The sequence below is a fragment of the Gopherus flavomarginatus genome, chromosome 2, assembly GCF_025201925.1.
Source record: "Gopherus flavomarginatus isolate rGopFla2 chromosome 2, rGopFla2.mat.asm, whole genome shotgun sequence".
Taxonomy (NCBI): domain Eukaryota; kingdom Metazoa; phylum Chordata; order Testudines; family Testudinidae; genus Gopherus; species Gopherus flavomarginatus.
Window position 1 is genome coordinate 238829720 of NC_066618.1, and position 25741 is coordinate 238855460.

Consider the following 25741-nt stretch of genomic DNA (forward strand, 5'->3'; position numbering starts at 1 on the left):
GAGAACATGACCTATGAAGGAAGGCTGAAGGAATTGGGTTTGTTTAGTTTGGAAAAGAGAAGACTGAGAGGGGACATGATAGCAGTTTTCAGGTATCTAAAAGGGTGTCATCAGGAGGAGGGAGAAAACTTGTTCACCTTAGCCTCCAATGATAGAACAAGAAGCAATGGGCTTAAACTGCAGCAAGGGAGATTTAGGTTGGACATTAGGAAAAAGTTCCTAACAGTCAGGGTAGTTAAACACTGGAATAGATTGCCTAGGGAAGTTGTGGAATCTCCATCTCTGGAGATATTTAAGAGTAGATTAGATAAATGTCTATTAGGGATGGTCTAGACAGTATTTGGTCCTGCCATGAGGGCAGGGGACTGGACTCGATGACCTCTCGAGGTCCCTTCCAGTCCTAGAGTCTATGAGTCTATAAAATTTTAGAACTTATGAGTCCACTCTCCTATTTCAGCCAATTGGTCAGACAAACAAGTATAGTTACAATTTGCAGGAGATAATGCTGCCTAAGTCTTGTTTACAATGTCACCTGAAAGTGAGAACATGCATTCACATGGCACTGTTGTAGCCAGCATCACAAGATATTTATGTGCCCTATGCGCTAAAGATTCGTATGTCCCTTCATGCTTCAATCACCATTCCAGAGGACATATGTTCACGCTGATGACGGGTTCTGTTTAACAATGATCCAAAGCAGAGTGGACCGATGCATGTTCATTTTCATCATCTGAGTCAGATGCCACCAGCAGAAGGCTCATTTTCTTTTTTGGTGGTTTGGTTTCTGTAGTTTCTGCATTGGAGTGTTGTTCTTTTAAGACATCTGAAAACATGCTCCACACCTCATCCCTCTCAGATTAGAAATCTCACATTGGTACCTTCTTTGTGTTTTGTCAGATCTGCTGTGAAACTGTTCTTAAACAAACGTGCTGGGTCATCATCTGAGACTGCTATAACATGAAATATATGGCAGAATGTGGGTAAAACAGAACAGGAGACATACAATTCTCCCCCAAGGAGTTCAGTCACAAATTTAATTAATGCTTTTTTTTCTTTAGTGAGTATCATCAGCATGGAAGCATGTGCTCTGGAATGGTGACCGAAGCATGAAGGGGCATATGAATGTTTAGCATATCCGGCACGTAAATACCTTGCAACGCCAGCTATAAAAGTGCCATGCGAACGCCAGTTCTTACTTTCAGGTGACATTGTAAATAAGAAGCAGTCAGCAGTATCTCCTGTAAATGTAAACAAACTTGTTTGTTTTAGCAATTGGCTGAACAAGAAGTAGTACTGAGTGGACTTGTAGGCTCTAAAGTTTTACATTGTTTTCTTGTTGAGTGCAGTTATGTAACAAAAATTAATAAACTACATTTGTAAGTTAGATTGCACTACAATACTTTTATGAGGTGAATTGGAAAATACTGTTCCTTTTGTTTATCATTTTTACAGTGCAAATATTTGTAATAAAAATAATACAAAATGAGCACTGTATACTTTTCATTCTGTGTTGTAACAGAAATCAATATATTTCAAAATGTATAAAACCCAAAAATATTTAATAAATTTCAATTTGTATTCTATTGTTTAACTGTGCAATTAATCGCGATAAAGTTGTTTTAATTGCAGTTAATTTTTTTTATTTAATTGCATGAGTTACCTGCGATTAACCGACAGCTCTAATATAGAGTAATTTTTTGTTATTCTTTGCAGCTAGCAAATATGTATGTGCACTTTTCAGCGAGGTCTTCTTGTGCAAAGGATAAAAAAAAGCTCAAGCAAGTACTTTGCAGAATGAAGGAGTGAAGAAGGCAAAGCGCAGAAAATATGATTGCAGCTATTTAATGTACAGTTTTACAGCAATCAAAAAATAAACCTCATTGTGTTGTGTGTACTGAAGTGCTAAGTGCTGATAGCAGGAAACCTTTGAAATTAAGTCAGCATTTGGAAAGTAAACATCCACAGTTAAAGAACAAGCCTCCTGAGTTCTTTAAAGAGAAAATGGAACAGCTTGAATAGCCAGCAACCACTGATGCCAAATACAAGGAATGTCAGTAAGAATGCTCTTGAAGCTTCATATCTCACATCACTTGGTATTGCCCAAACATGTAAGGAACGTACAATAGCCGAGAATCTCACACTTCCTGTGGCATGAGACATTGTTACAAGCATGCTCCGCCATAAAGAGGCAAATAAAGCTACTCCTTTATGAAATGATACAGTTTTGAGGCATGTTAATGAAATGGCTGATGACATTCATGAGCAGCTGAAAGAAAAGTTAAAATGGAGTGAATTCCTAGCTGCTCAGTTTCATGAATCAACAGATGTTCCAGGATCAGCACAGTTCTTAGCTTTCCTTTGATACAATTCAGATGCTACCGTTGAGGAAAACATGCTCTTCTGTAAAGTGCTGCCTAGCCACATGACTGATGAATATCTATTTAACATTTTTGCTTAAGCTACCAAATTATTTTGAAATCGATTGGAAAAAATGTTGTTATATGCAGTGATGCTACCAAAGCAATGATTAGCAAGAACAGCGGGCTTGCTGCAAGATTAAGAACAATTATGCTGCATGCAATTTGGACCCACTGCTTCTTACATCGGCAAGCACTTGCTGCGAAAGGAATGCTTTCTGAGTTGCATTACTTGATGAATCTGTAAAAGTTGTGATTTTCATAAAAAAGCCTATTTCTTTCAGCTCGCCTGTTTGTGATGAAATGGGTGCACTTCATAAAAGTCTTCTCTTACACACTGAAGTGAGACAGCTCTTAGAGGAAAAAGTGTTAAGCAGACTTTCTGAATTGCGAGCTGAAGTACTTATGATCACACAGGATCAAGGGACTCTTTTTGCTAAATCGTTCTGGGATAATTCATGGTTTCTTCAATTGGCTTATTCAGACATCTTTGATCATCTCAATGAGTTAAACATGAGTTTTCAAGGACAGCACAAAACCATAATTGTGTTGGGAGACAAAGCAAGAGCGTTTGGAAAGAAGCTTGGAGCCTGGTCTACTCAGCTTCAGAGCGGAAACTTCGAGTCATTTCCTATGAGTTGCAAGTTAATTAAAATCAATTGCTGATGACAAGAGTGTGGACATAAAACAATTAAAAAAACATGTCTGAACATATACTTGAACTTAAAAAGCAGCTCCAGGATTACTTCCCGCCTGATTATGAAGAACATGGCAAGAGGTGGATAATTAATCAGTTCAACAAAAGAGAAGCCAAGTTTGCAGAACTTGAGGAAGCCTACAAGATAAACTGATCAAGTTTTCATCTGACAAAAAGCTTCAGTGTTCATTTCTTTCAGAAGATGTTTGCATGTTTTGAATCGCTTAGAAGTATGAGTATTCTGAACTTGTAACTGAAACTTTGAAAGTTTTGATCCCGTATACATCACCATACTTATGTACATGGGGATTCTCATCAATGGTTTCTTCAATTCAACCCAACATAAAAAATTAGCTGGTACAAAACAAGCACAAGTATCTCATTGAAGAACTTTGTAAGACTCTTAATTTGTAAAAAGTGAACTTATAGTTTGTTTGTGTGTAAAAATATACTTTGATCTGGCATACAAATGTTTTTTCATACCTTTACTTGTGACCCTCCTAAACCCATTCTGAGACACCTCCCAACCCCCTCCCCAGGTTGAGAAACACTACTTTAACAAATATAAAATTCTCTGTTATCAAGCATTCCTCTTTTTATTTAGAGAAAGACTGACTTGCTGTAGGTCTGGTTTTGCTGATCTCTTCACCTGCTGTGGACCCCACAATGGGCTGAATCTGGTGTCTATCTGAAGATCTTGGCTGGACAGTATCATGAATATCTACAGATTTCTGTGATACTGTATCCTGAAAATAAAATAAACCCAACAGTTGGTACATGAAATAAACTGAACAGAAGCTCACCAATGGGTTAACTTTCAATAAAATGTAACTGCAATTTACTGACAACAACAGTTTCTGAGGAGTTTTCTATTTCATTATATTTTTTAAATAATCACAATAATATGCACTATAGCAGTTTTTTATATTAGAATTGGGAGAAGACCAAGTCAAGTAATAAGGTTCACCAAGACAAGGATTGACAACTTCTCAAATACATGCATATAGAGTAAAGTAATATAATCATATAACTAAGATAAAATATGTAATTATATATTGAAATCAAGAGAATACTTTGCACTTACAATCATTTTTTACCATTTTCAAATACTTCAGTGGACCATGTACTAGCATGTCAAGTAAAAGCTTAATTCAAGTTTCAATGGATTAACTAAAATACATTAAATGTAGTATAATTCTGAAACCTGGCATTGCTCTATACCTTCCTTCCAAGTGCTTTATTAACAAATTCTTAGACCCACCCAGTGAAGCATCAATCTCCAATATATAAATGGGTGAAAATGAGGCATAGGGATGTAAGTGGCAGATCTTGGAATGCTTCAAATAGCAAGAGTAAGTGGGCAATATATCTGAACTTTAATCTTTATTTGCTTCAAGTCCCCAGAAGTCATGAATGATCATCTCATGATGGGTGGTGGGTATAAATCACAGAAGTCTACTGCAGCAAGATGTTGGCTTGGCCGACGGAAGTATCAGGCAAATGTCCTATTAAATATTATTACTATTATTGTTATTTGATAGCTAGCTGCTTCAGCAGATTTCTGGGATATGTATATCAGGAATACTAAAAAACAGGGGAGTTACAAGAGAAGAGCAGACAAGATAAGATCTATGACTTGGGGATGATCTGCAAGAGAAAAGCGGCTACATTATATGAATGGTATCAGAGGGGTAGCCGTGTTAGTCTGGATCTGTAAAAGCAGCAAAGAATCCTGTGGCACCTTATAGACTAACAGACGTTTTGGAGCATGAGCTTTCGTGGGTGAATACCCACTTCCTCAGATGCTGTATTCACCCACGAAAGCTCATGCTCCAAAACGTCTGTTAGTCTATAAGGTGCCACAGGGTTCTCTGCTGCTATCATATGAATAGCTTCCTTATTCTTGCTGGGTTGAGTATTCTGCATACTAAATTGAAGAATTTTATTTCATTTTTTCACTATTTGTTGATCACCATTAAGGTCTGGTCCACACTACGCAGTGAAACCGATTTTAACAGCGTTAAATCGATTTAACGCTGTACCCGTCTGTCATAAACAGATAGCTAAGAGTTAATGTCTCTTACACCTGGAAAGAAGTACCTGAAACACCTGACCAGAGGACCAATCAGGAAACCAGACTTTTTCAGATCTGGGTGGAGGGAAATTTGTGTGTGAGTCCTTTGTTCTTTGGTCTTCTGCCTGTACTCTCTCGGCTATGAGAAGTGATTTTTTCTGTCTCCTGCCTTTCTAATCTTCTGTTTCCCAGTTGTAAGTACAAAAGATCAGACAGTGATTTATATGTTTTTTTTTGTATTTACATGTCTATAGTTGCTGGAGTGCTTTGAATTGTATTCTTTTTGAATAAGGCTGTTTATTCAATATTCTTTTAAGCAATTGACCCTGTATTTGTCACCTTAATACAGAGAGACCATTTTTATGTATTTTTCTTTCTTTTTATATAAAGCTTTCTTTTTAAGCCCTGTTGGAGTTTTTCTTTAGTGGGGAACTCCAGGGAATTGAGTCTGTGCTCACCAGGGAATTGGTGGGAGGAAGAAGTCAGGGGGAAATCTGTGTGTGTTAGATTTACTAGCCTGACTTTGCATTCCCTCTGGGTGAGGGGGAAAGAGAGATTAGCTCTCGGTAATTCTGTTTTCCAGGACTGGGAACGGGGAGGGTGGAGTCCCTCTGTTTAGATTCACGGAGCTTGCTTCTGTGTCTCTCTCCAGGAACACCTGGGGGGGGGGAAGGGAAAAGGTTTATTTCCCTTTGTTGTGAGACTCAAGGGATTTGGGTCTTGGGGTCCCCAGGGAAGGTTTTTGGGGGGACCAGAGTGCCCCAAAACACTCTAATTTTTTGGGTGGTGGCAGCTTTACCAGGTCCAAGCTGGTAACTAAGCTTGGAGGTTTTCATGCTAACCCCCATATTTTGGACGCTAAGGTCCAAATCTGGGACTAGGTTTATGATATGAGTGGCAGCATTGTGGGAAAGAAAGAATCCAGAAGCCAGTAGGAATATTATATTTTTCTTTTCTCTGCTAGGGGCTTTTAAGCAGAGAGAAACAGTTTGGTTTTAAAAAGGAACCAGAGAGAATTATTTTTTCTGCTCTCTCTGGCAGTTTTTGGCTTGCATATTAAGCAAGGAACCATTACGGGACTATTACAGGTCTTTTGTCACACAATAGCACTCCCATTAGGAGTCAAATACCAGCACTATATACATGCAAATAAAGTGGTTTTTCTGGTTTACTTTACATTGAAAAGATTAGCTAGAGGAAGAAAGGGAAAAAGGCACTGTTGCTAGGCAGACCCCAGGAGGAAACAGAGCCTGCAGTTCAGAAGATAAACACCGGAGGGCACCCCAACACAAGAAAACAGGAACCATGCCTTCCAAGACAAAAACGGAGGCCGAAGAACAGATTCTTGCTCGGGTGAGTTTTCTGCATACTAAATTGAAGAATTTTATTTCATTTTTTCACTATTTGTTGATCACCATTAAGGTCTGGTCCACACTACGCAGTGAAACCGATTTTAACAGCGTTAAATCGATTTAACGCTGTACCCGTCCACACTACAATGCACTTTATATCGATTTAAAAGGCTCTTTAAATCGATTTCTGTACTCCTCCCCAACGAGAGGAGTAACGCTAAAATAGATATTAACATATCGATTTAGGGTTAGTGTGGCCGCAAATCGAAGTTATTGGCCTCCGGGCGGTATCCCACAGCACACCGCTGGCCGCTCTGGCAGGAATCTGAACTCTAATGCACTGGCCAGGTATACAGGAAAAGCCCCGCGAACTTTTGAATTGCATTTCCTGTTTGGCCAGCGTGGAGCTCTCATCAGCACAGGTGGCCACGCAGAGCTCATCAGCACAGGTAACAATGCAGTCTCCTGAGAATCAAAAAAGAGCTCCAGCATGGACCGCACAGGAAGTACTGGATCGGATTGCTATATGGGGAGAGGATTCAGTGCTAACAGAACTCCGTTCCAAAAGACGAAATGAAAAAAATTTTGAAAAAATTTCCAAGGCTATGATGGGAAAAGGCCACACCAGGGACTCAGTGCAGTGCAGAGTGAAAGTTAAGGAGCTCAGACAAGCCTATCAGAAAACCAAAGCAGCAAAGGGAAGATCAGGGTCAGGGTCAAAAACATGCCACTTCTACGCTGAGCTGCATGCAATTTTAGGGGGCTGCGCCACCACTACCCCCCCCCTTGTCCGTGGATTCCGAGGTGGGGATTATAATCTCAACCATGGATGAGGATTCAGCGGAGGGGGAAGATGAGGAGGAGGAAGAGGAGGATGAGCTTGCAGAGAGCACACAGCACTCCGTTCTCCCCAGCAGCCAGGAGCTTTTTGTGACCCAGACGGAATTACCCTCCCAGCCCTCCCAAGCCACTAGCCCAGACAGTGAAGCCATGGAAGCGACCTCTGGTGAGTGTACCTTTGTAAATATAAAACATGGTTTAAAAGCAAGCATTTTTTAATGATTGATTTGCATGAGGGCTTGGGATGCATTCGCTGCCAGTAAAGTTACTGGAAAAGTTCGTTAACGTGTCTGGGGATGGAGCGGAAATCCTCCAGGGACATCTCCATGAAGCGCTCCTGGAGGTACTCCAAAAGCCTTTGCACTCAATATTAAAAGATTCCAAATGCGACCTTGTAGTGAAATCACGTGCTATGTAAAGTGAATAGTGTTGTTCACTGTGAAAGAGTATAACCAGTGTTCTGTAAAATGTATCTTTTTAAATCCTTCTCTCCCTATTTTCCCCCACTCATGCAGCTGAACATTTTTCAAGCCTCCCTACACCATCCCGAAGGCTAGCTCAGATAAGGCGGAGGAAGAAGAGGACACGAGATGAAATGTTCTCAGAAATCATGGCAGTAACCCGCAATGAAAGAGCTCATCTGAGGGAGTGGAAGGATGTGGTAGCAAAGTACAGGAAAGATGCCAGTGAACGTGAGGACAGGAGAGATGCTCGAGATGAGAGGTGTAGGCAGGAAGATCAGCGGTGGCGGGATGCAACGCTGGAGCTGCTGCGTGATAAAATGACATCCTCCGACGTCTGGTGGATCTTCAGGAGGAGCAGCGGGGGTCACAGAGTGCCGCTGCAGCCCATGTTTAACCACCCTCAGTACTCACCATGTTCCATGTCTTCCTCACCCAGACGTGTAAGAACGCGTGGGGGAAGGCTTTGTGCACCAGCCCACTCCACCCCCGTGGACAGTCCAACCAAAAGGCTGTCATTACATTGAAATGTGCTTAGTGGCTTTTTCCTTCCCTCCTATCCTCCTCCCAAACCACTCCCGGGATACCTTGTTAATTAACTTCCTCTTTTTATAATTACATGCTTTTTCAACGAAGGGGGAGGGTCGGTTGCTTACAGGGAATGACTTTTAATAAAGAATACATGCTTTTTAAACGATAGTGACTTTATTTCCTTAAGCAAGCTGTAATCGAAGGGGAAGGGTGGGTTGCTTACAGGAGGAGTCAATAATGGGGGGGAGGTTCATGAAGGATGAAGGGGAAACGAACACAGCAGTCACATTGTACCCTGGCCCGTGATGAAACTTGTTTTCAAGGCTTCTCTGATGCGCACTGCTTCCTGGTGAGCTCTTCTAATCGCCCTGGTGTCTGGCTGCGCGTAATCAGCGGTCAGGTGATTTGCCTTAGCCTCTCATCCCGCCATAAAGGTCTCCCCCTTACTCTCACAGAGATTGTAGCACACAGCAAGCAGCAACAACAAAGGGGACACTGGTTTGGCTGAGGTCTGAGCAAGTGAGTAATGTGCGCCAGCGGGCTTTTAAATGGCCAAATGCACATTCTACCACCATCCTGCACTTGCTCAGCCTGTAGTTGAACAGCTCCTGACCACTGTCCATGCTGCTTGTGTATGGCTTCATGAGCCATGGCATCAAGGGGTAGGCTGGGTCCCCCAGGATAATGACAGGCATTTCAACATCCCCAACTGTTCTTTTCTGGTCCGGGAAGTAAGTCCCTTGCTGCAGCCGTTTAAACAGAACAGTGCTTCTGAAGACGCGAGCGTCATGAACCCTTCCTGGCCATCCCACGTGGATGTTGGTGAAACGTCCCTTGTGATCCACCAGTGCTTGCAGCATCATTGAAAAGTACCCCTTGCGGTTTATGTACTGGGTGCCCTGGTGCTCCGGTGCCAAGATAGGGATATGGGTTCCATCTATCGTCTCCCCCACAGTTAGGGAATCCCATTGCAGCAAAGCCATCCACTATGACCTGCACGTTTCCCAGAGTCACAACCTTTCGTAGCAGCAGCTTAATGATTGCTTTGGCTACTTGCAACACAGCAGCCCCCACAGTAGATTTTCCCACTCCGAATTGATTCCCGACTGACTGGTAGCTGTCTGGCGTTGCAAGCTTCCAGAGGGCTATTGCCACTCGCTTCTCCACTGTGAGGGCTGCTCTCATCTTGGTATTATGGCTTTTCAGGGCAGGGGAAAGCAAGTCACAAAGTTCAAAGAAAGTGCTCTTACGCATGCGAAAGTTTCGCAGCCACTGCGAATCGTCCCACACCTGCAAAACTCTGCGGTCCCACCAGTCTGTGCTTGTTTCCCGGGCCCAAAATCGGCGTTCAATGGGTAGAACCTCACCCATTACCAGCAGGAGCTCCAAAGCGCAGGGGCCCGCGGTTAGGGAGAAATCAGTGTCCATGTCCTCATCACTCTCGTCGCCACGCTGCCGTAGCTGCCTCCTCCTCCCCTGCCTTTGCAGTTCATGGTTCAACCACAGACTGCACGAGAATGCACGAGGTGTTTACAACGTCCACGATTGCGCTATTGATCTCAGCAGGGTCAATGCTTGCTGTTCTATGGCGTTTGCTTTCAGTTCACCCAGGAAAAAAGGCACAAAATGGTTGTCTGCTGCTTTCAGGAAGGGAGGGGTGAGGCTGTACCCAGAACCACCCACGACAATGATTTTTGCCCCATCAGGCACTGGGATCTCAACCCAGAATTCCAAGGGGCAGGGGAGACTGCGGGAACTATGGGATAGCTACGGAATAGCTACCCACAGTGCAACGCTCCGGAAATCGATGCTAGCCTTGGACCATGGACGCACACCGCTGAATTAATGTACCTAGTGTGGCCGCGCGCAGTCGACTTTATAATATCTGTTTTATAAAACCGGTTTAAGTTAATTCAAAATTACCCTGTAGTATAGACGTACCCTTAGACTACTCCCTGCCTTTCATTTTTAAGTACTCATGGGAAGAGGTAGAAATATTAAATTATGTAATTTAATTTAGAAATATGAATATTCTATCATTAACTGCTGAAGTAGATTATATAGATGTGTGATTATTATTCCTTTCAATAAGCAAATATTTCCAGTGTTTCTTGTCCAATAAATGCAATTTGAGACTATGATGATTTAAATCTAAGTATACGACATTTACAAACAATTACAGCACACCAATAATAGTAACCAGAATTGGGTATTCATCAAACAGTGGACAACTCTTCTCCTCATTTTATATGAATGCATGTTTGATTTTATACTATTGCGTATAATACCCAGCACTGTTACCAGGGCTGGCTCCAGGCATCAGCCCAGCAAGCAGGTGGTTGGGGCGGCCAATGGAAAGGGGCGGCATGTCTGGCTCTTTGTCAGCGGGTCCCTCAGTCCCTCTCGGAGGGAAGGACCTGCTGCCGAATTGCTACCGAAGACTGAAGGCTTTTTTTCCCCCCACCACTTGGGGCGGCAAAAACGCTGGAGCCGGCCCTGACAGCTGCACTCAAAACATTTTAAGGAACAATCTAAGACAAGAGGGCCATTTGGATACAAAATAAAGGGAGGCAAAGTGCTCTACTGGTTATGGAGGAATGGGAGTCAGAACTTCTGGATTTCATTTCCAGTTTTTGCTGATGCCTCGCTCACTGCACGAAACTGGGCAAGTCACAATGACTGTCTCTCAGATTATGCATCTGAAAACATGAGTATAAAGACTTTCTACCTACCTCACAGGAAAACTGTGAATCAGCTTTATTTTAAAAAAATCGAGTAAACTTAACTGCTGATTGATCATGAAAATCCACAGACCCCTGCAAACCATACCACAGGATCTAAGGCTACGTCCTCACTGAAAAAGATACATGTTTTACATTCAGATAGCTAACTTGACATAAACACATGTTATTTTTTGCAATGAAGACAAAGCCTGAGACACTGGGCTTTTTATAAAACATCACTGTGACACTTAAAAAGGACAACAGCAGCTTTTTAGTTTATTCAAATGATCAAGGACTATCCAGTGCAATATTCAATTAATTTACATATTTTACAACTTTCAGCTTTATTTCTAATAATTTCAAACGTAGCGATACGGCAGTGCCGCGGAGCCTCGGTTGGCCCTGGATAGCCGGCCGCCCCGCCCCGCTCCTTAGGCTTCCCGGACAGATTGGGGGAGCACATGGACCCTATCATTTTATATAGTGCTTTTCATGTTCAAAGCACTTCACACACATCAGGATGTGGCAAGTACATCTAATAACACTGAATGAGAGTATTGGCTAGAGGTCTAATACAACTAGAAATGAAACTGTTCACATTTGTGTTTTGCCATAACTAGACTCCATGAAGAGAAATGGAGGAAGTTCACATCTTAGGGTATGTCTACACTATGGGATTAGTCAGATTTTATAGAAACCGTTTTTTTAAAACAGACTGTATAAAGTCGAGTGCACGTGGCCACACTAAGCACATTAATTCAGCGGTGTGCGTCCATGTATCGAGGCTAGCGTCGATTTCTGGAGCGTTGCACTGTGGGTAGCTATCCCGTAGCTATCCCATCGTTCCCACAGTCTCCCCTGCCCATTGGAATTCTGGGTTGAGATCACAATGCATGACGGAGCAAAAACAGTGTCGCGGGTGATTCTGGATAAATGTCATCACTCAATCCTTCCGTGAAAGCAACAGCAGACAATCATTTCGCACCCTTTTTCCCCTGGATTGCCCTGGCAGACGCCATAGCATGGCAACCATGGAGCGCGTTTAGCCTTTTTTCACTGTCACCATATGTGTACTGGATGCTGCTGACAGATGCGGTACTGCAGTGCTACACAGAAGCATTCATTTGCCTTTGCAAGGTAGCAGAGACAGTTACCAGCCCTATTGCACCGTCTGCTGCTGTCATGGGTGCTGAGGTCAGCCGGGGGCGCATGGACAAAAATGGGAATGACTTCCCAGGTCATTGCCTTCTTTATGTTTTGTCTAAAAATAGAGTCAGTCCTCCCTAGAATATGGGGCAAGTCTACCAGAGAACCAGAGAGCACAGCCGCTCTGGGTCAGAGCCCCAGATATCCCACAGAAATGAGGAGCTGCATGCCATTCTAGGAGGTGCCTCTGCAACAACCCCACTCGTTGCTTTCCTCCTCCCACACCCCTCCTGGGCTACTGTGGCAGTTATCCCCCCATTTGTGTGATGAAGTAATAAAGAATGCAGGAATAAGAAATACTGACTTTTTAGTGAGATAAAATGAGGGGAGGCAGCCTCCCGCTGCTATGATAGTCCAGACTCTCCATTAGACATGAAAGTGGGGGGAGAGGAGCTCAGCCTCCAGCTGCTATGATGAGGATGGTTACCAGCCCTATTGCACCATCTGCCAGCACTGAATCTCCAGGACACAAAGCTTAAAGACGGGAAGGACCAGGAGTCATTCCCATTTTTGCGCCCAAGCGCCCCTGGCTGACCTCACCGAGGCCAGCCAAGAGCACTCACAGGATGATGACGAGGACGGCTATCAGTCATATTGTACCGTACCCTCTGCCACAGGGGAGGGGAGGGGAGAGGATGTTGCTGTTTAGCGCTGCAGCACCCCGTCTACCAGCAGCATCTAGTAGACATACGGTGACATTGAAAAGAGGCGAGAAACTATTTTTTTCCCTTTTCTTTGAAGGAGACAAGGGGGGGTAAATAGACGACATATTCCCTGAACCACTGGCGACAATGTTTTTGACCCTTTAGGCACTGGGAGCTCAGCCAAGAACGCAAGTGCTTTTCGGAGTCTGCAGAACTGTGGGATAGCTCGAGTCCTCGGTCCTCCCCTCCCTCCCTCCACGAGTGTCCATTTGATTCTTTGGCTTTCCATTACACTTGTCACACAGCACTGTGCTGAGTCCCTGCTGTGGCCTCTGTCTATCATAGCCTGGAGATTTTTTCAAATACTTTGGCATTTTGTCTTCTGGAACGGAGCTCTGATAGAACAGATTTGTCTCCCCATACAGCGATCAGATCCAGTATCTCCCATACGGTCCATGCTGGAGCTCTTTTTGGATTTGGGACTGCATCGCCAGCCGTGCTGATCAGCGCTCCACGCTGGGCAAACAGGAAATGAAATTCAAAAGTTCGCGGGGCTTTTCCTGTCTACCTCACCAGTGCATCCGAGTTTAGATCGCTTTCCAGAGCGGTCACTATGGTGTACTGTGGGATACCGCCCGGAGGCCAATACCGTCGAATTGCGGCCACACTAACCCTGATCCGACATGGCAATACCAATTTCAGTGCTACTCCCCTCGTCGGGGAGGAGTACAGAAATTGGTTTTAAGAGCCCTTTATATCGATATAAAGGGCTTCGTTGTGTGGACAGGTGCAGGGTTAAATCGGTTTAATGCTGCTAAATTTGGTATAAACGAGTAATGTAGACCAGGCCTTAGTGTTACTGTTCTGGACCTTGATCCTGCAATGGCATCCAGATAGATGGACCTTTTCACTCATGCAGAGACCTAGGCCCCCCACATTCTATGAAGATTTACCCATGTGCTTCATTTAAAAAGCATGAGCTGTTCCACTGAAATCAACGGGACTCAAGCCCTTGTCACATAAATATGCAAATCCAAAGAAACAACAGCATGTCAGTTTATACCATCAAGGCTATGAAAGTTTATATTCTTATTATGAAACAATCTGAGAGAAACCCTAAAAAAAAAAAAAAAAATCACTGAAGTGCAATGATTCCTGTGATTGATTTTATTGTGTTAGCCTAGCTAAAAAGATAAATTTACTCACTTAAATTAAATCAAAACAATGTTATTGTCCAAGGAGCCTGGACACCACTATATATGCAGGTTATCAGGAACATGCACACGTACTGGAATATAGGTTGCCTACTTCTGCACAACACAATGTATGAGCACTGAATAAACAGACTGAAAAAACACTTTCTTGACAACTGAATTTTTTTTAAAGTACATTATCTAGAAAAGCATTTCTAACCAAACCACACCAAAATTTGGATCTAAACTAAGCAAATTTTAATTGTTCCAAACAACAATGTATATTCAAGGCAAACCCGTGAAAGCTTTAAAAAAAAATTAAAACTCATTTTACAAAACATACCAGTTGTTTCTCTTTCACAGCAGATGGTGATACAGGTCCAGCCTCTCCACCTGTCGGTCGCCAAGTCAACAGCCTTGAAAACACAAAGAGCACACACTCGGCAGTTTTGAAACACAAATCACATATTTAGATACTTACATACAAGACACACATTCATATGCAATGGTCGCCCTGTGTCTAGTATTGTTAGAAATTAAATTGATAAAAGGCATGAAAAATGAACAAAAAATGGAGGCAAAAATATACTCTGTTAATTGATACTTCCAGAAATCTATAATTTATATACTGTTTTTGAAATATAATTTGCTTCCATTATACGCAAGAAATAAAAGCAAAAATGTTTACTTCACACTTTTCCAACTATAGCTACTTTAGTTCTTAGCTTTAAAAAGAAAAAAACCTCTGGTGTTATTTGTAAACGTTATAACCGATACAGAGCAGAAGCGACAGTAATACTTTGCACTTCCTTAACTTCCACCTTAAGATGCCAAATCACTTTGCAAACACTGAAGAATACCCTTGTGAGTTATCTGTATTACTGCAGTGCCTGGATTTCCTAACTGAGATCAGGGCCCCATGGTGGCAGTGCTGTACATGCACATTGTAAGGTCTTCAGAGAGCATTACTACCTAAATAGGCAAGACAGATAAAGGGTGGGAAAAGCGGATACTAACATTTCTTATTTAATAGAATTGGAACTAAAATCCAGAGAGATTCAATGATTGATTTGACAAGACTAGAATGGACAAGAAGTCTATGGAAGAGCTTGGAATTGAACCCAGATCTCAAAAGTCCCAGTCACAAACAAGTCTTCAGGCAACACAAAGCAGGCAGAAAGTTGTCACAAAGGGGTAGCTGGGAATCCTTCTGGAATAGAGATGGCTAAAGCCAATGTAGTTGGTTTTATGCTACCCAGTCATCATCATTACCTGTGAAAGGAGGTGGGAAAGAATGGGCCCAGAGCATGCTGCACTCTAACAATTTTCACTGGCATAATGGACTTAGGGAGCTATTAAGTGCCTGCAGAAGTTAGACCAGGGGTCGGCAACTTTTCAGAAGTGGTGTGCTGAGTCTTCATTCATTCACTCTAATTTAAGGTTTTGCATGCCAGTAATACATTTTAACATTCTTAGAAGGTCTCTTTCTATAAGTCTATAATATATAACTAAACTATTGTTGTATGTAAAGTAAATAAGGTTTTTAAAATGTTTAAGAAGCTTCGTTTAAAATTAAATAAAATGCAGAGCCCCCTGGACCAGTGACCAGGACCCAGGCAGTGTGAATGCCATTGAAAATCAGCTCGCGTGCCACCTTTGGCACCCGTGCCATAGTTAGACTGTTCCAATTTTTGCCAGGAGCTAGTTCCCAGCTCCTGGCCAGTACCAGGATAAGAGGAGGGGCAATTTTGCCTCTATCAATCTCAGCTATGCCAGACTCTGCTTTGGCACACCTGAGGGTATGGCTTCAGCTAAAACAACATTATAAATTGTACAGATTGTATTATTTCTTCTGATTTGTAACAAAGATGACTTCCATCCAGGGCACCAGACTCTGATGCCTGTGACATACTTAGAAGTGTGTGCACATGCCTGGTGGGGCTCACGGCAGGATTTTTCTAGTGTCATCATGTTGCATAAGTACAGGAGCAAAGGTAGGGCAATGGATTTCTGCAAAAGCAATTGAGATATTGAAGAATTAATAACTCAATGACTTTGCAAGCATGCCAGGACACCAATTTTACCTGGCTACCCACATGATTCTTCACAAAAGTGATAAGTAATTATTTTAGTTACCTCAGCAAAGAAAGAGTTTCTCAAAGAAAGACAAGTATTATTTCAGGATTGTTTAATCACTTTTGAAAACAAAGAGTACATGTATACTTGGAGCCAGCAGTGGGATTCCCAGCTCGAGCAGACAGTCTCTCACAAGCGCTCATTGAGCTAGCATACAAAAAGAGTAATGTAGACACAGTAGCATTGGCACCGGCAAGCAGCAACATGGACTAGCCACCATACATCCATGTCCAGACTCTGGACAGGTTTGTACTCAGATGGACTAGCCTGTGCCACTGCTTGCAACTGCCCATGTTAGAGTGGCCACACTACTATTTTTAGCAAAGCAGCTCGATGAGAGCTAGCGTGAGTATGTCTAGCCTAGCTGGGAATATCACGCACAGCTCCAAATACAGACATAGACAAAGAGAGCCTGGCAGCACTGGCAGATTCCAGTACTATGTATGAAATCTCGCGTACTGAACAACTTTTGAAGCAATCACAATGTTTCTCACACTTAGAGGGATATAAAATACAACATATAAAAACAGGTTTACTGAGTTGCCAATATTAAAAATAGTGTGAGGTAAAGTGCCGGCTGGTTCAAGGGTTAACAACAGAATACAGGGTCTTAGGGTACGTTTCGACTGAATCCAAGACATAACTGTAGCTTGGGTAGGCATACTCTCCCTAGCTCTAATCCAGCTAACATGGCTAAAACTAGCAGTGAAATTACAGCAGCACAACTTCAGTGCCGACTAGCAACATGACTATGTACTCAAAGGGCCTGGGTGGGCTTCTTCACTGCTAGTTTTAGTTGAGCTAGCAAGATTAAAAGGTACCTGCCTGAGTTGCAACAACACCTTCACTTGCATTTTAGTCATACCCTTATTTTAAGGCATTGGGTCAAATGCAGCCAGTTCGTATGCTGGAAGGCACCTAGAGTTAATACTGAAATCATGACACCTGGAATAAATGCTAATTTATTAACTAACCACTTCCACACTACTAGTAATAAAGCCCTTGTCCTTGATGCAACCATATATTCCTCTGCGCTCTTTGCTTCTGCCTGCACTTCAACGAACAGTGTCGGAACAAGGAGAAAGGAAGAAAGAGTACGTGAAGTTACTCAGAGCAAGGAGGGGTTGTGTTCCTCATCCCCAAGCACTGGAGCAGCATTCAGAACAAACTGTGTTGTCAGGGCTGCACTGTAGAATAGAAAGAGGAGAGCGCTGAGGTTCTTTGTACAGCTGTGAGGGCAGGAAAAGCCCCAGCCCAAAGAGGAGAGAGACAAAAAGATAGGACAATAATATGAACTCCATGAAGAGGAGACTCTACAGAGAAACTGCACTGCAGATCACAAGAGAGCTTTAGCACAAAGGCCCAGCTCCCATTGGAAGAGGATGGAAGACACAGGCATGGAGGGAGGAAAAAAAAATAGTTTAAGGGAACAGAAACAGCAGAAAAACAGGATGAAAACAAGGAGTATGCAAAGAGAAGTTCATTTTTGAGGGAAATGGAGTCAGTATTTCCACTAACCCTTCTAGAAAGTCTTAAATTTTGCTGAGAAGACATGGCTAAAATGAACAGGTCATTTTGGGCAGTTTCATGTTGCATCAGGGTTGTCAGTAACAGTGATGGGTACCAAGTAAATGTCCTCATATGCCCTGGAGGATGAGGCAGATGACATACTGATCAGAAGACTGTATGTGAAAACACTGATAAAACAGATGATGTTTCACTGGGAAGACTGCATATCTCCCACAGACTATAAATGAGACCAGAGGGATGCTTGTGATAATACAAAAATTTCAATCTATAAAGCTCAAGAAGAAACAAAATGAAAACCTGAGGAAACTCTGACAGAAGACACACAGGAAAAAGAGAACAAACATATGGAAAATGTGATAGAAAAATCACAACATTCGTGGAAAATGGGTCCAGCCTGAGAAGCAAAATACCATAAATGTCAGCAAAAGGGAAAGTGTGAAGCATTATGCACGTCTTAAAAGCAGGTGCTTAGTAGACAATGCAAAAGAACCCCCGTAAGATGTCCACAACAGAAATTGTTATGGAGCTGCCAATGTCTGATTGTATGAATGCACAGAACGGTGAAGGGGCTTGTACTTTGGTGAAAATGAAGACTTAACACGTTCTGCTAGCACAAGTTCATATTAAAAATGTACACGGTAGCTGACACAATGGGTTAGTGTGTTTGGCTTTTCACATCTGGCGACATGGGTTCAAATGTCACACTCGGTCACACCAACAAAAAACACGGTGGTAGCTTCGTTCCAGCCTTCAGCAAGCAGATATCCACATCATTTCACCACCAGACACAATCTGATGCTTTGATAGGGTGTTTTTAAGTAAACAGATTAAAATTGGGCAAGTGTGAAGATGATGAACCAACTATATGGCTTCCCTGACAAATTAAGAAGCTTACTCAAATACATCTCACTTGGCATATTTTATAGCAAAACTCCTGTTAGATTATTTCATGTGTACTTAAAAAACTGAAAGGCCCACTGACCAATAAATAAGACTAAGAGAAGAAGCGAATAAAACCAGGAGATACAATTCTTCATCAGTGAAGCTGTAATTTTAAGAATTTGATTAGACCTCAATAATTCCTGTTAAAAAGCCTCCCATGTTATATTTCAAAGGTTTTTTAAAAAACAGTTGATTAACATTTACAATATGTAGAAAAGGTACACTGAATACCCTTGTTATTCTGAATCAATTTCCTGTTCTAAAAGACCATTTATTTTTAGTCTTCTGTTGACAAATAAGCAAAAAAAATATTAAAAACATTAAATATAAACATCCCAACTTTTTGGTCACCCAGAGAAAATGAAATTGATTTCAAACCATGGAGCCCTTATCCAAATTATCTTCTAAAACGAATAGCGAATACAAATTTTACAGTAAAAAGAGGAATTTTCTTACGCATGGGGGATTGTGGTTTTGAAGATATCCAGCATGCAGTTGCACGTTTTATCCCAGATTTCTAGGGTAAACTTTTCACCATTTAGAATGACGACATTCTCCAAACAGTTGGTACCAGATCGTGCTAGCTGTTCATTGTCTGGAACAGAAAATAGTGCATTTGTTTGTTTGCACTCAACAGGATAAAATGTTAGCATTGTCTAATACAACTTGGTACAGTCTTACCTTGCTGCACACACCAGTACAGCTGTGCAAATATATCATCCAAAAGGACATCACTAAGTACTTCTAAATACTGGGTGAATACATCACATATTGCATAAAGTGCATGATTGCAAGTAGTTGTCATCCATTCAGCTTTCTAGGAGAAAAAATAGCAAGGTGTGTACTATTGTAAAGTTTCAAATGTATCTTATTAAGAATGCATGAAAGTCTTATTTTAACTTGTAGGCAATTCCTGTTCATCTGTGGGGGAGCTATTGGGTACGTGTTCCATCTGCACCTCTTTCCTAATTTCTATTTTTAATCTCTACTGCTATCCCTAAACTAAATTGCAACTACTATCCACAACGACATGTAATGCTGCATGGATATGGAGGATAGGGTGCTCTAAAATCAGTCCCTCCACTTTTACCCTGCTTACTGTGAGGTTAAGAGCATCAGTTTCACTAACCCATTGATAGCATTAAAAAGCATAAACGAAGAAAGTATGAAAATCTGATCCCAAGGAGAAATTAAGTAATGTAAATGTGAAGAGTACCTGATATAACAACAACTGTAGCATACAGTAACTCCCTTTCTTTTTGCTACTATTTGAGAGCAATGTAAAGACTATGTAAATCATTGATGAATGCTAATATCAATTTAGTCTCACTCACTATTAGCTAACTTTTCTATATCTTAATATTTGACAAAGAAAATCTGGCCTTTCACAAATCAACTCTACATATTTTCCAAAAGTAGTTGATATCTTGACCATATTTATCACCTATTATATCTGCTACTTTAGGACAAAAAAAATATATGGCACAGCTGAAATGTATGAAATAAGCAATCGCTAAATTACCAGAACTTAAATGATCTTTCTTTAATGCTTTTAAAAGCAAGCGGCACCCCTCACTACCTCAGAGGTGTGGGGGAGGGATATTGTCTGGGTCTCCAGGGAGAAGAGGGCTCTGTGGTTTCTTTCAGGATCTTTCCATTTTATCCTGCTCACGGGAGCTCAGCTTTCTCATGGATCTGAAAGGTCTGATTACTGCTGGGGGCAGCATCCTAGCTGACTGGCTGCTTTGAGGGTTGCACTGGAAGCTTATTGGTTCCCATGCACCAAAGGAGAGGGCAACCCACACTCCCAGCCCAGAACAACAGCTCCCACACCTGGGGCTTGGGGAGGACATGTTGTTTTGAAACTGCTGTGGATGTTGAATGAGTTGCCTTTTCAAAACTGGGGAAGAAATTTTATTCTCACTGCCAGAATGGCCAGCATAGGAAGAGTTTTTTGCGTTTCCTACAGCAGCTCAGGGACGTAGTAGGTAGGTTAGAAGTTGCAACTTGGCAGGTGTCCAGTGCAGATACTCATTCGATAGGGAGTCTGGTTCCCTGATAACAGGAATTGGAAGCTAGAGGAAGGTTTGCCCTAATGAAACTAGGAATGGGATAGGAACTCCTGAAGTCTGGTACAGAGAGGTGTCAACCTCTTTTCCCCAGCCCCTTATAAACTTCATATGCATGCTGTGCAGTGAGATCCCAGAAATGGGTTGGAAACATGTGACAGATACCCTCCACCAGGTGAGCAGATTATGAAAGGAAGGATGACTTGCACTGAACGGGTTACTGACGGATAGTTCCCAGATGACATCAGTTAATAAATTTGCTGCCTAGTTCAACCATATCCCTTGTGTCTGATCTTTCTTCCTGCAATTACCAATTCCTAAACCATTCTTCCAACATGCAAAATAAGGAACTATTATAACCTAGTACATGGAATTATCATCCTTCACTATACAGATGGGGTTGACAATACAAATAAGAAGAAAGATCCTGAGTACGTTCAACAGAACAGTAATACAATTAATTAAGATAGTTCTTGCAGCAAGTGAAAAATTCTGATTCACAAGACATATGGGTGTGGCTTTATGTGTGAGGAACATTTATTCCCCCTAGCTGTGAATCTTATGAAAATCTCTCCCCCTCAACCTCTCTCCCCGTCCCCTTTTTTTTTTTTTTTTTTTTTTGTTTTGTTTACCTCTGTCTGCTGTTCTGGCAGTTTCATATTGTCAAATATCCTGAAGACAATCCTAAACAAATCCTGCCACCAGTGTTTTTCATAAGTATGGCCATATGTTTTCATTATTTCAAACATTACTGTTAAGCCCCTGCAATTACAAAAAACCACACTAGTATGAGAAACCATAAAAAGAAACACTATATGCCACAGATGTGGCACTGCTACACTAATGATAATATTCAAAACCTGCATGAAACACATTCTATACATTGTTTTTATTTAAAAAAAAAAATGAGTGGTAAAGCCAACGGGTTAAAAAAATATATTTTTAGAAATTGAAGTGGCACCTGGAAAATAAAGCAAGCATTCATGAGTACTTCAAACTGAATAGGATTTTTAAGTTGAATTTCAAGGGATAGAAAACTGAGGGCACAAATTTCACCTGAATAAACTCTTTATAATTTTGTGTAACTTGTCAGAATTTACAGTAAAATATCATGAATGGAGATACCCACAAGGTAAATCAGTGTATATTTTCTTTTAAAAAAAGTGAGCTTTTCCAAATGCTGGCTGAACCTAGGAAATATTCAAGGTGATTTGTAAAAGGGAAAAAATTGGATTGTGCCCTTTTTGATTCTCTGTAAGAACAGACAAGAGTTTTTAAAAGATTCTACTTATTTTCAGGTCTCAAAAATTCAGGTCTCATTTCCCCCCGCCCCCCCAGGTAGACTAAGGATATGTCTAGAGAACTGGGAATATTGTGACATGAGACACCATGCATATGAAATCTAATAGAGAGAGGAAGTTATTTTTATTAAGATTTTTTAAAACTTTTCTAGTAACACATTTAATGTAAAAATATTCCAGAAACAGTTAAGAAGAAAGTATCTAGTAAAGATTCACCACCTCTCACCCTTTTAATTAAGGGCTGGGAATATTTCCAGTCAACGTCTTTGACCTCCAACAAGTCATACAGCACAAATATGAAAAGAAGCCTTCACATTTCTGATACTTTAAAATGTAAAAACAAGCGTACTTTATTTTAAATACCAGGTGTTTATACATTAGAAGGAAGCAATACATTGCATACAGTTCCATCTTCCTGTGCAGGTCATCTTTTAGCTGCAAGCAGCAGCAACTCATTTACAAACCCTCTTCCTTTCATCTATTTTACATTCTGAACATTAAAAATTAAACATTAAAATTAAATGTATCCCAATAATGAGCCCTGCAAGTAAACATACATGTATCTCTTTCAACATTTCTTGATTTTTAGGGCTGTGCCTAAATTTGGCTTTACAGTTTTCCTTCCCAGTCTTTATCACAGGTATATAGAATTATAAATTGCCAAATACATTTGTATAAGTTGTTTGTTACAGTTACTGGAATTCTAATGTACTTTTTGATACATTTGAATCTGAGTTGTTTCCTGTTAGTGACATTGAAGAATTAACCTCAAAAATCTAAAATATAGTTTACTTTTCTATCTCATTATTTGACACACTGTAAACACACTTCCTTTATGAAAAAGGAAATCCAAACATTTCATATACATCATTAAAATTTTCAATAAAAAAAAAACACACATTACAGAATAGTAATAGTAATAGAATAGTGTGGGAAAGTACTGTATAACTTCTCCCTTTCAATCTCTTTCTGCAATCAATTACTAATTTGCAGACTCTATTACAATATCTGCTCTGGCTTGAACATAATTTGCAAATACTCAAAGAAAAAATGCAAATTCAAGTATTCAACAGAAACCAGAAAGGAATCCTATAGGATTTTGTCATAATTTTCTATAAATATTAAATCTGGTTATTACACTATTTGTTCACATTTGTTTAACAACAACAAAATAGTGTGTAAAACTGCCAGGGGAAAAAACATATTTGGAAGACATATTAACCTAATTTCCTATTTTAACAAGAGTTTAGGGCATACTGGTTGTTTACACAGTTGGCCTACTGTGTCAAAATTAAAACTGAATGATTCTGACTAATTTACAACCTCTATCATAAGGAGGGAAAGTTACTGTTTTACTTTTACTGAACAGGCACTAAAAACAGCACTGGGTTTGACTATCACAGACTTTAAGAGAGAAACAGACATACAAGAGAAGCCCATATCATAACGTCAAGTATTTCACTTGTTGTATGATATTTCTAAAAGCATGTATCCATGTTCAATGGATCTTCATCAACTTAAGTAACAAAGCTAACTTAAGTCAAAAGTTTCTTCACAGAAAAAACAAAAGATTGTTTTAAAATTAATGTTTCAGCATGTTTAAAATGTATTTATAGCACTTGCCTATCCTCCCAAAGTGATGGCAATTAAATCCAATATGTAAGTTACCAATTTTAGTCAGATCAGTTATGTTTGCCAACAGACAATTACCTCCACCTGTTTTAAAAATTTTTTAAAGGCTCATAAACAAGAAAAACAAACCACTTGAAATTTTAAATTACGAATACTGATTGTTACCTGGTTCTTACATCTAATTTGCATCTATTGATGATACAGGATAACTCAAAGAGAATTGGGAACCATCCTCTCACCCACACCCTGTCTTCAGGAGCTACATTCATATCATCACTTGTGTATTCCTTGAAAGCCTTGAGAAGCAAATACAGGATTAATGTAGCAGAAGCATAGTATCATTTACAAGTTATAAACTTACTATTTTGGTGGACAGTAGAAGTACTAAGATAATATTAGAGTAAATGTATTATATAAAGCACAATTTAAGTACCGTTATGGATATTATATTAGAAAAATTATATTCAGTATTTTACAATTTGGTATTAAGGTTTATAAATGATACCACAAAATATGGCAATAAAATCTACCTTAGGAGATATATTGTGGTCAAGGTAAACTAAACATTTTTTAAAATTATTCTTATAAAAGGTATGAAAAACAAATTTTGCAAGAAACACCTGGATGATCTACTCAGCCACCATTTTTAACTTTTAATTTAACCTCTCAGTCTCCTATTCTGTCCTATAGAGACATCTTTGAGGATAATAGTAATTTTTTTAATTGACACCTATACCTATGCCACTATAGCAGGGGTTGGCAACCTTCAGCATGCAGCCCATCAGGGTAATCCGCTGGCAGGCCGTGAGACATTTTGTTTATGTTGACCGTCAACAGGTACGGCCCCCTGCAGCTCCCAGTAGCTACAGTTCGCTGTTTCTGGCCAATGGAAGTTGCGGGAAGTGCTGGCGAGCACATCCTTGTGGCCCACTGCTTCCCACAGCTTACTCTGATGGGCCACGTGCTGAAGGTTGCTGACCCCTGCACTATAGGTATGTTAGCAAAGGGTGCTCCCTGCATAGGAACAGATACTGAGAAGTTCCAAGCCCCAACAGCTCTCACTGAAGGTCTCAAGAAAATTAACCAACACAAAGTGCAACTTGTTCAAAGCCTACATCAAGAAGTTTATAAACAAACGCGCAGCCCATGCCCTCTCCTGGACTTTAAAGTCCCTTGTAGAATTTAAAACCAAATTTTTAAAGCTGGTACAACTGCACATTTTAATGTAATGAAATTATTATTAATTTAAACACTTATTATTTAAAAAGTATGGTTTATACCTGAGGTCTATCTGATACATATTTTGCACAATGGCGAATGAGGCGGATTGCTTCCATGCTTGTGTCTGGAAAAGCTGCATTGCATGCAAATTCAGACAAACATTTTACTGCATCCTGGAAAGAATCTATGGTAGCTGGGAAGTGTTTTTCAAATACAATTGCTGGAAAAAATACATATATATAGTAAAATTAACACATGGGTCCTTCAACATTTTCAAACAAAATGTCAATTGTCCCCGAAAACAATTTTTAAAAGAACAAGACGTGAATCTAGCATAGGAAAAGTGAAGACAAAAGCGATAGAAATGGCTGAACAGATTTGTGTCGCTGCTTGGTTCTGTTAAATGTGTAATTATTACAAAAACCAAAAATATTCTGTTAAGAATTCATACAGAGGGCACTGTATTTTTATAATACACCTCTACCCCGATAAAACGCTGTCCTTGCGAGACAAAAAAAATCTCACCGCGTTACAAGTGAGACGGTTTTATATCAAATTTGCTTTGCCCCCCCTTCCCTGTTCCCTGACCGCCCCCTCCACAGACCTCAATCCCTAATCACCCCCTACCCAACCCCCCTGTCCTCTGACTGCTCTAACCCCTGTCCACCCTGACAGCCACTCACCAGCAGCGGCGGGAAGCGAAGCAGCCCGGCCTGTCCGCTCCCAGCCACGGTGCTCTGCTTCCCACCATCGGTGAGTGCAGAGAGGTTGG

General features: G+C 40.8%; 2 protein-coding genes across 6 annotated transcripts in view; one reads left to right on the top strand and one right to left on the bottom strand.

The window, feature by feature from the left end:
- ARFGEF1 (ADP ribosylation factor guanine nucleotide exchange factor 1) overlaps positions 1 to 25741 on the bottom strand; it is a 185738-nt gene that overhangs the window by 10049 nt on the left and 149948 nt on the right. For 4 of the 5 annotated variants that reach the window (XM_050940493.1, XM_050940496.1, XM_050940494.1 and 1 more), the window contains 7 exons: positions 25029 to 25189; positions 23914 to 24044; positions 21448 to 21577; positions 19428 to 19563; positions 19203 to 19341; positions 14482 to 14554; positions 3731 to 3860 (listed from right to left, as the gene is read on the bottom strand). In XM_050940493.1, the coding sequence (XP_050796450.1) occupies positions 3731 to 3860; positions 14482 to 14554; positions 19203 to 19341; positions 19428 to 19563; positions 21448 to 21577; positions 23914 to 24044; positions 25029 to 25189 (900 nt within the window). Of the gene's footprint in view, positions 1 to 1556; positions 2267 to 3730; positions 3861 to 14481; positions 14555 to 19202; positions 19342 to 19427; positions 19564 to 21447; positions 21578 to 23913; positions 24045 to 25028; positions 25190 to 25741 lie in introns of those variants that run through there. The other variant, XM_050940497.1, reaches the window with a different exon arrangement.
- LOC127045340 (uncharacterized) lies at positions 6872 to 8678 on the top strand. Its single transcript, XM_050941372.1, has 2 exons — positions 6872 to 7546; positions 7896 to 8678. Exons 1-2 carry the CDS (start codon positions 7366 to 7368, stop codon positions 8366 to 8368), a joined length of 654 nt encoding a protein of 217 aa, XP_050797329.1. The 5' UTR covers positions 6872 to 7365; the 3' UTR covers positions 8369 to 8678.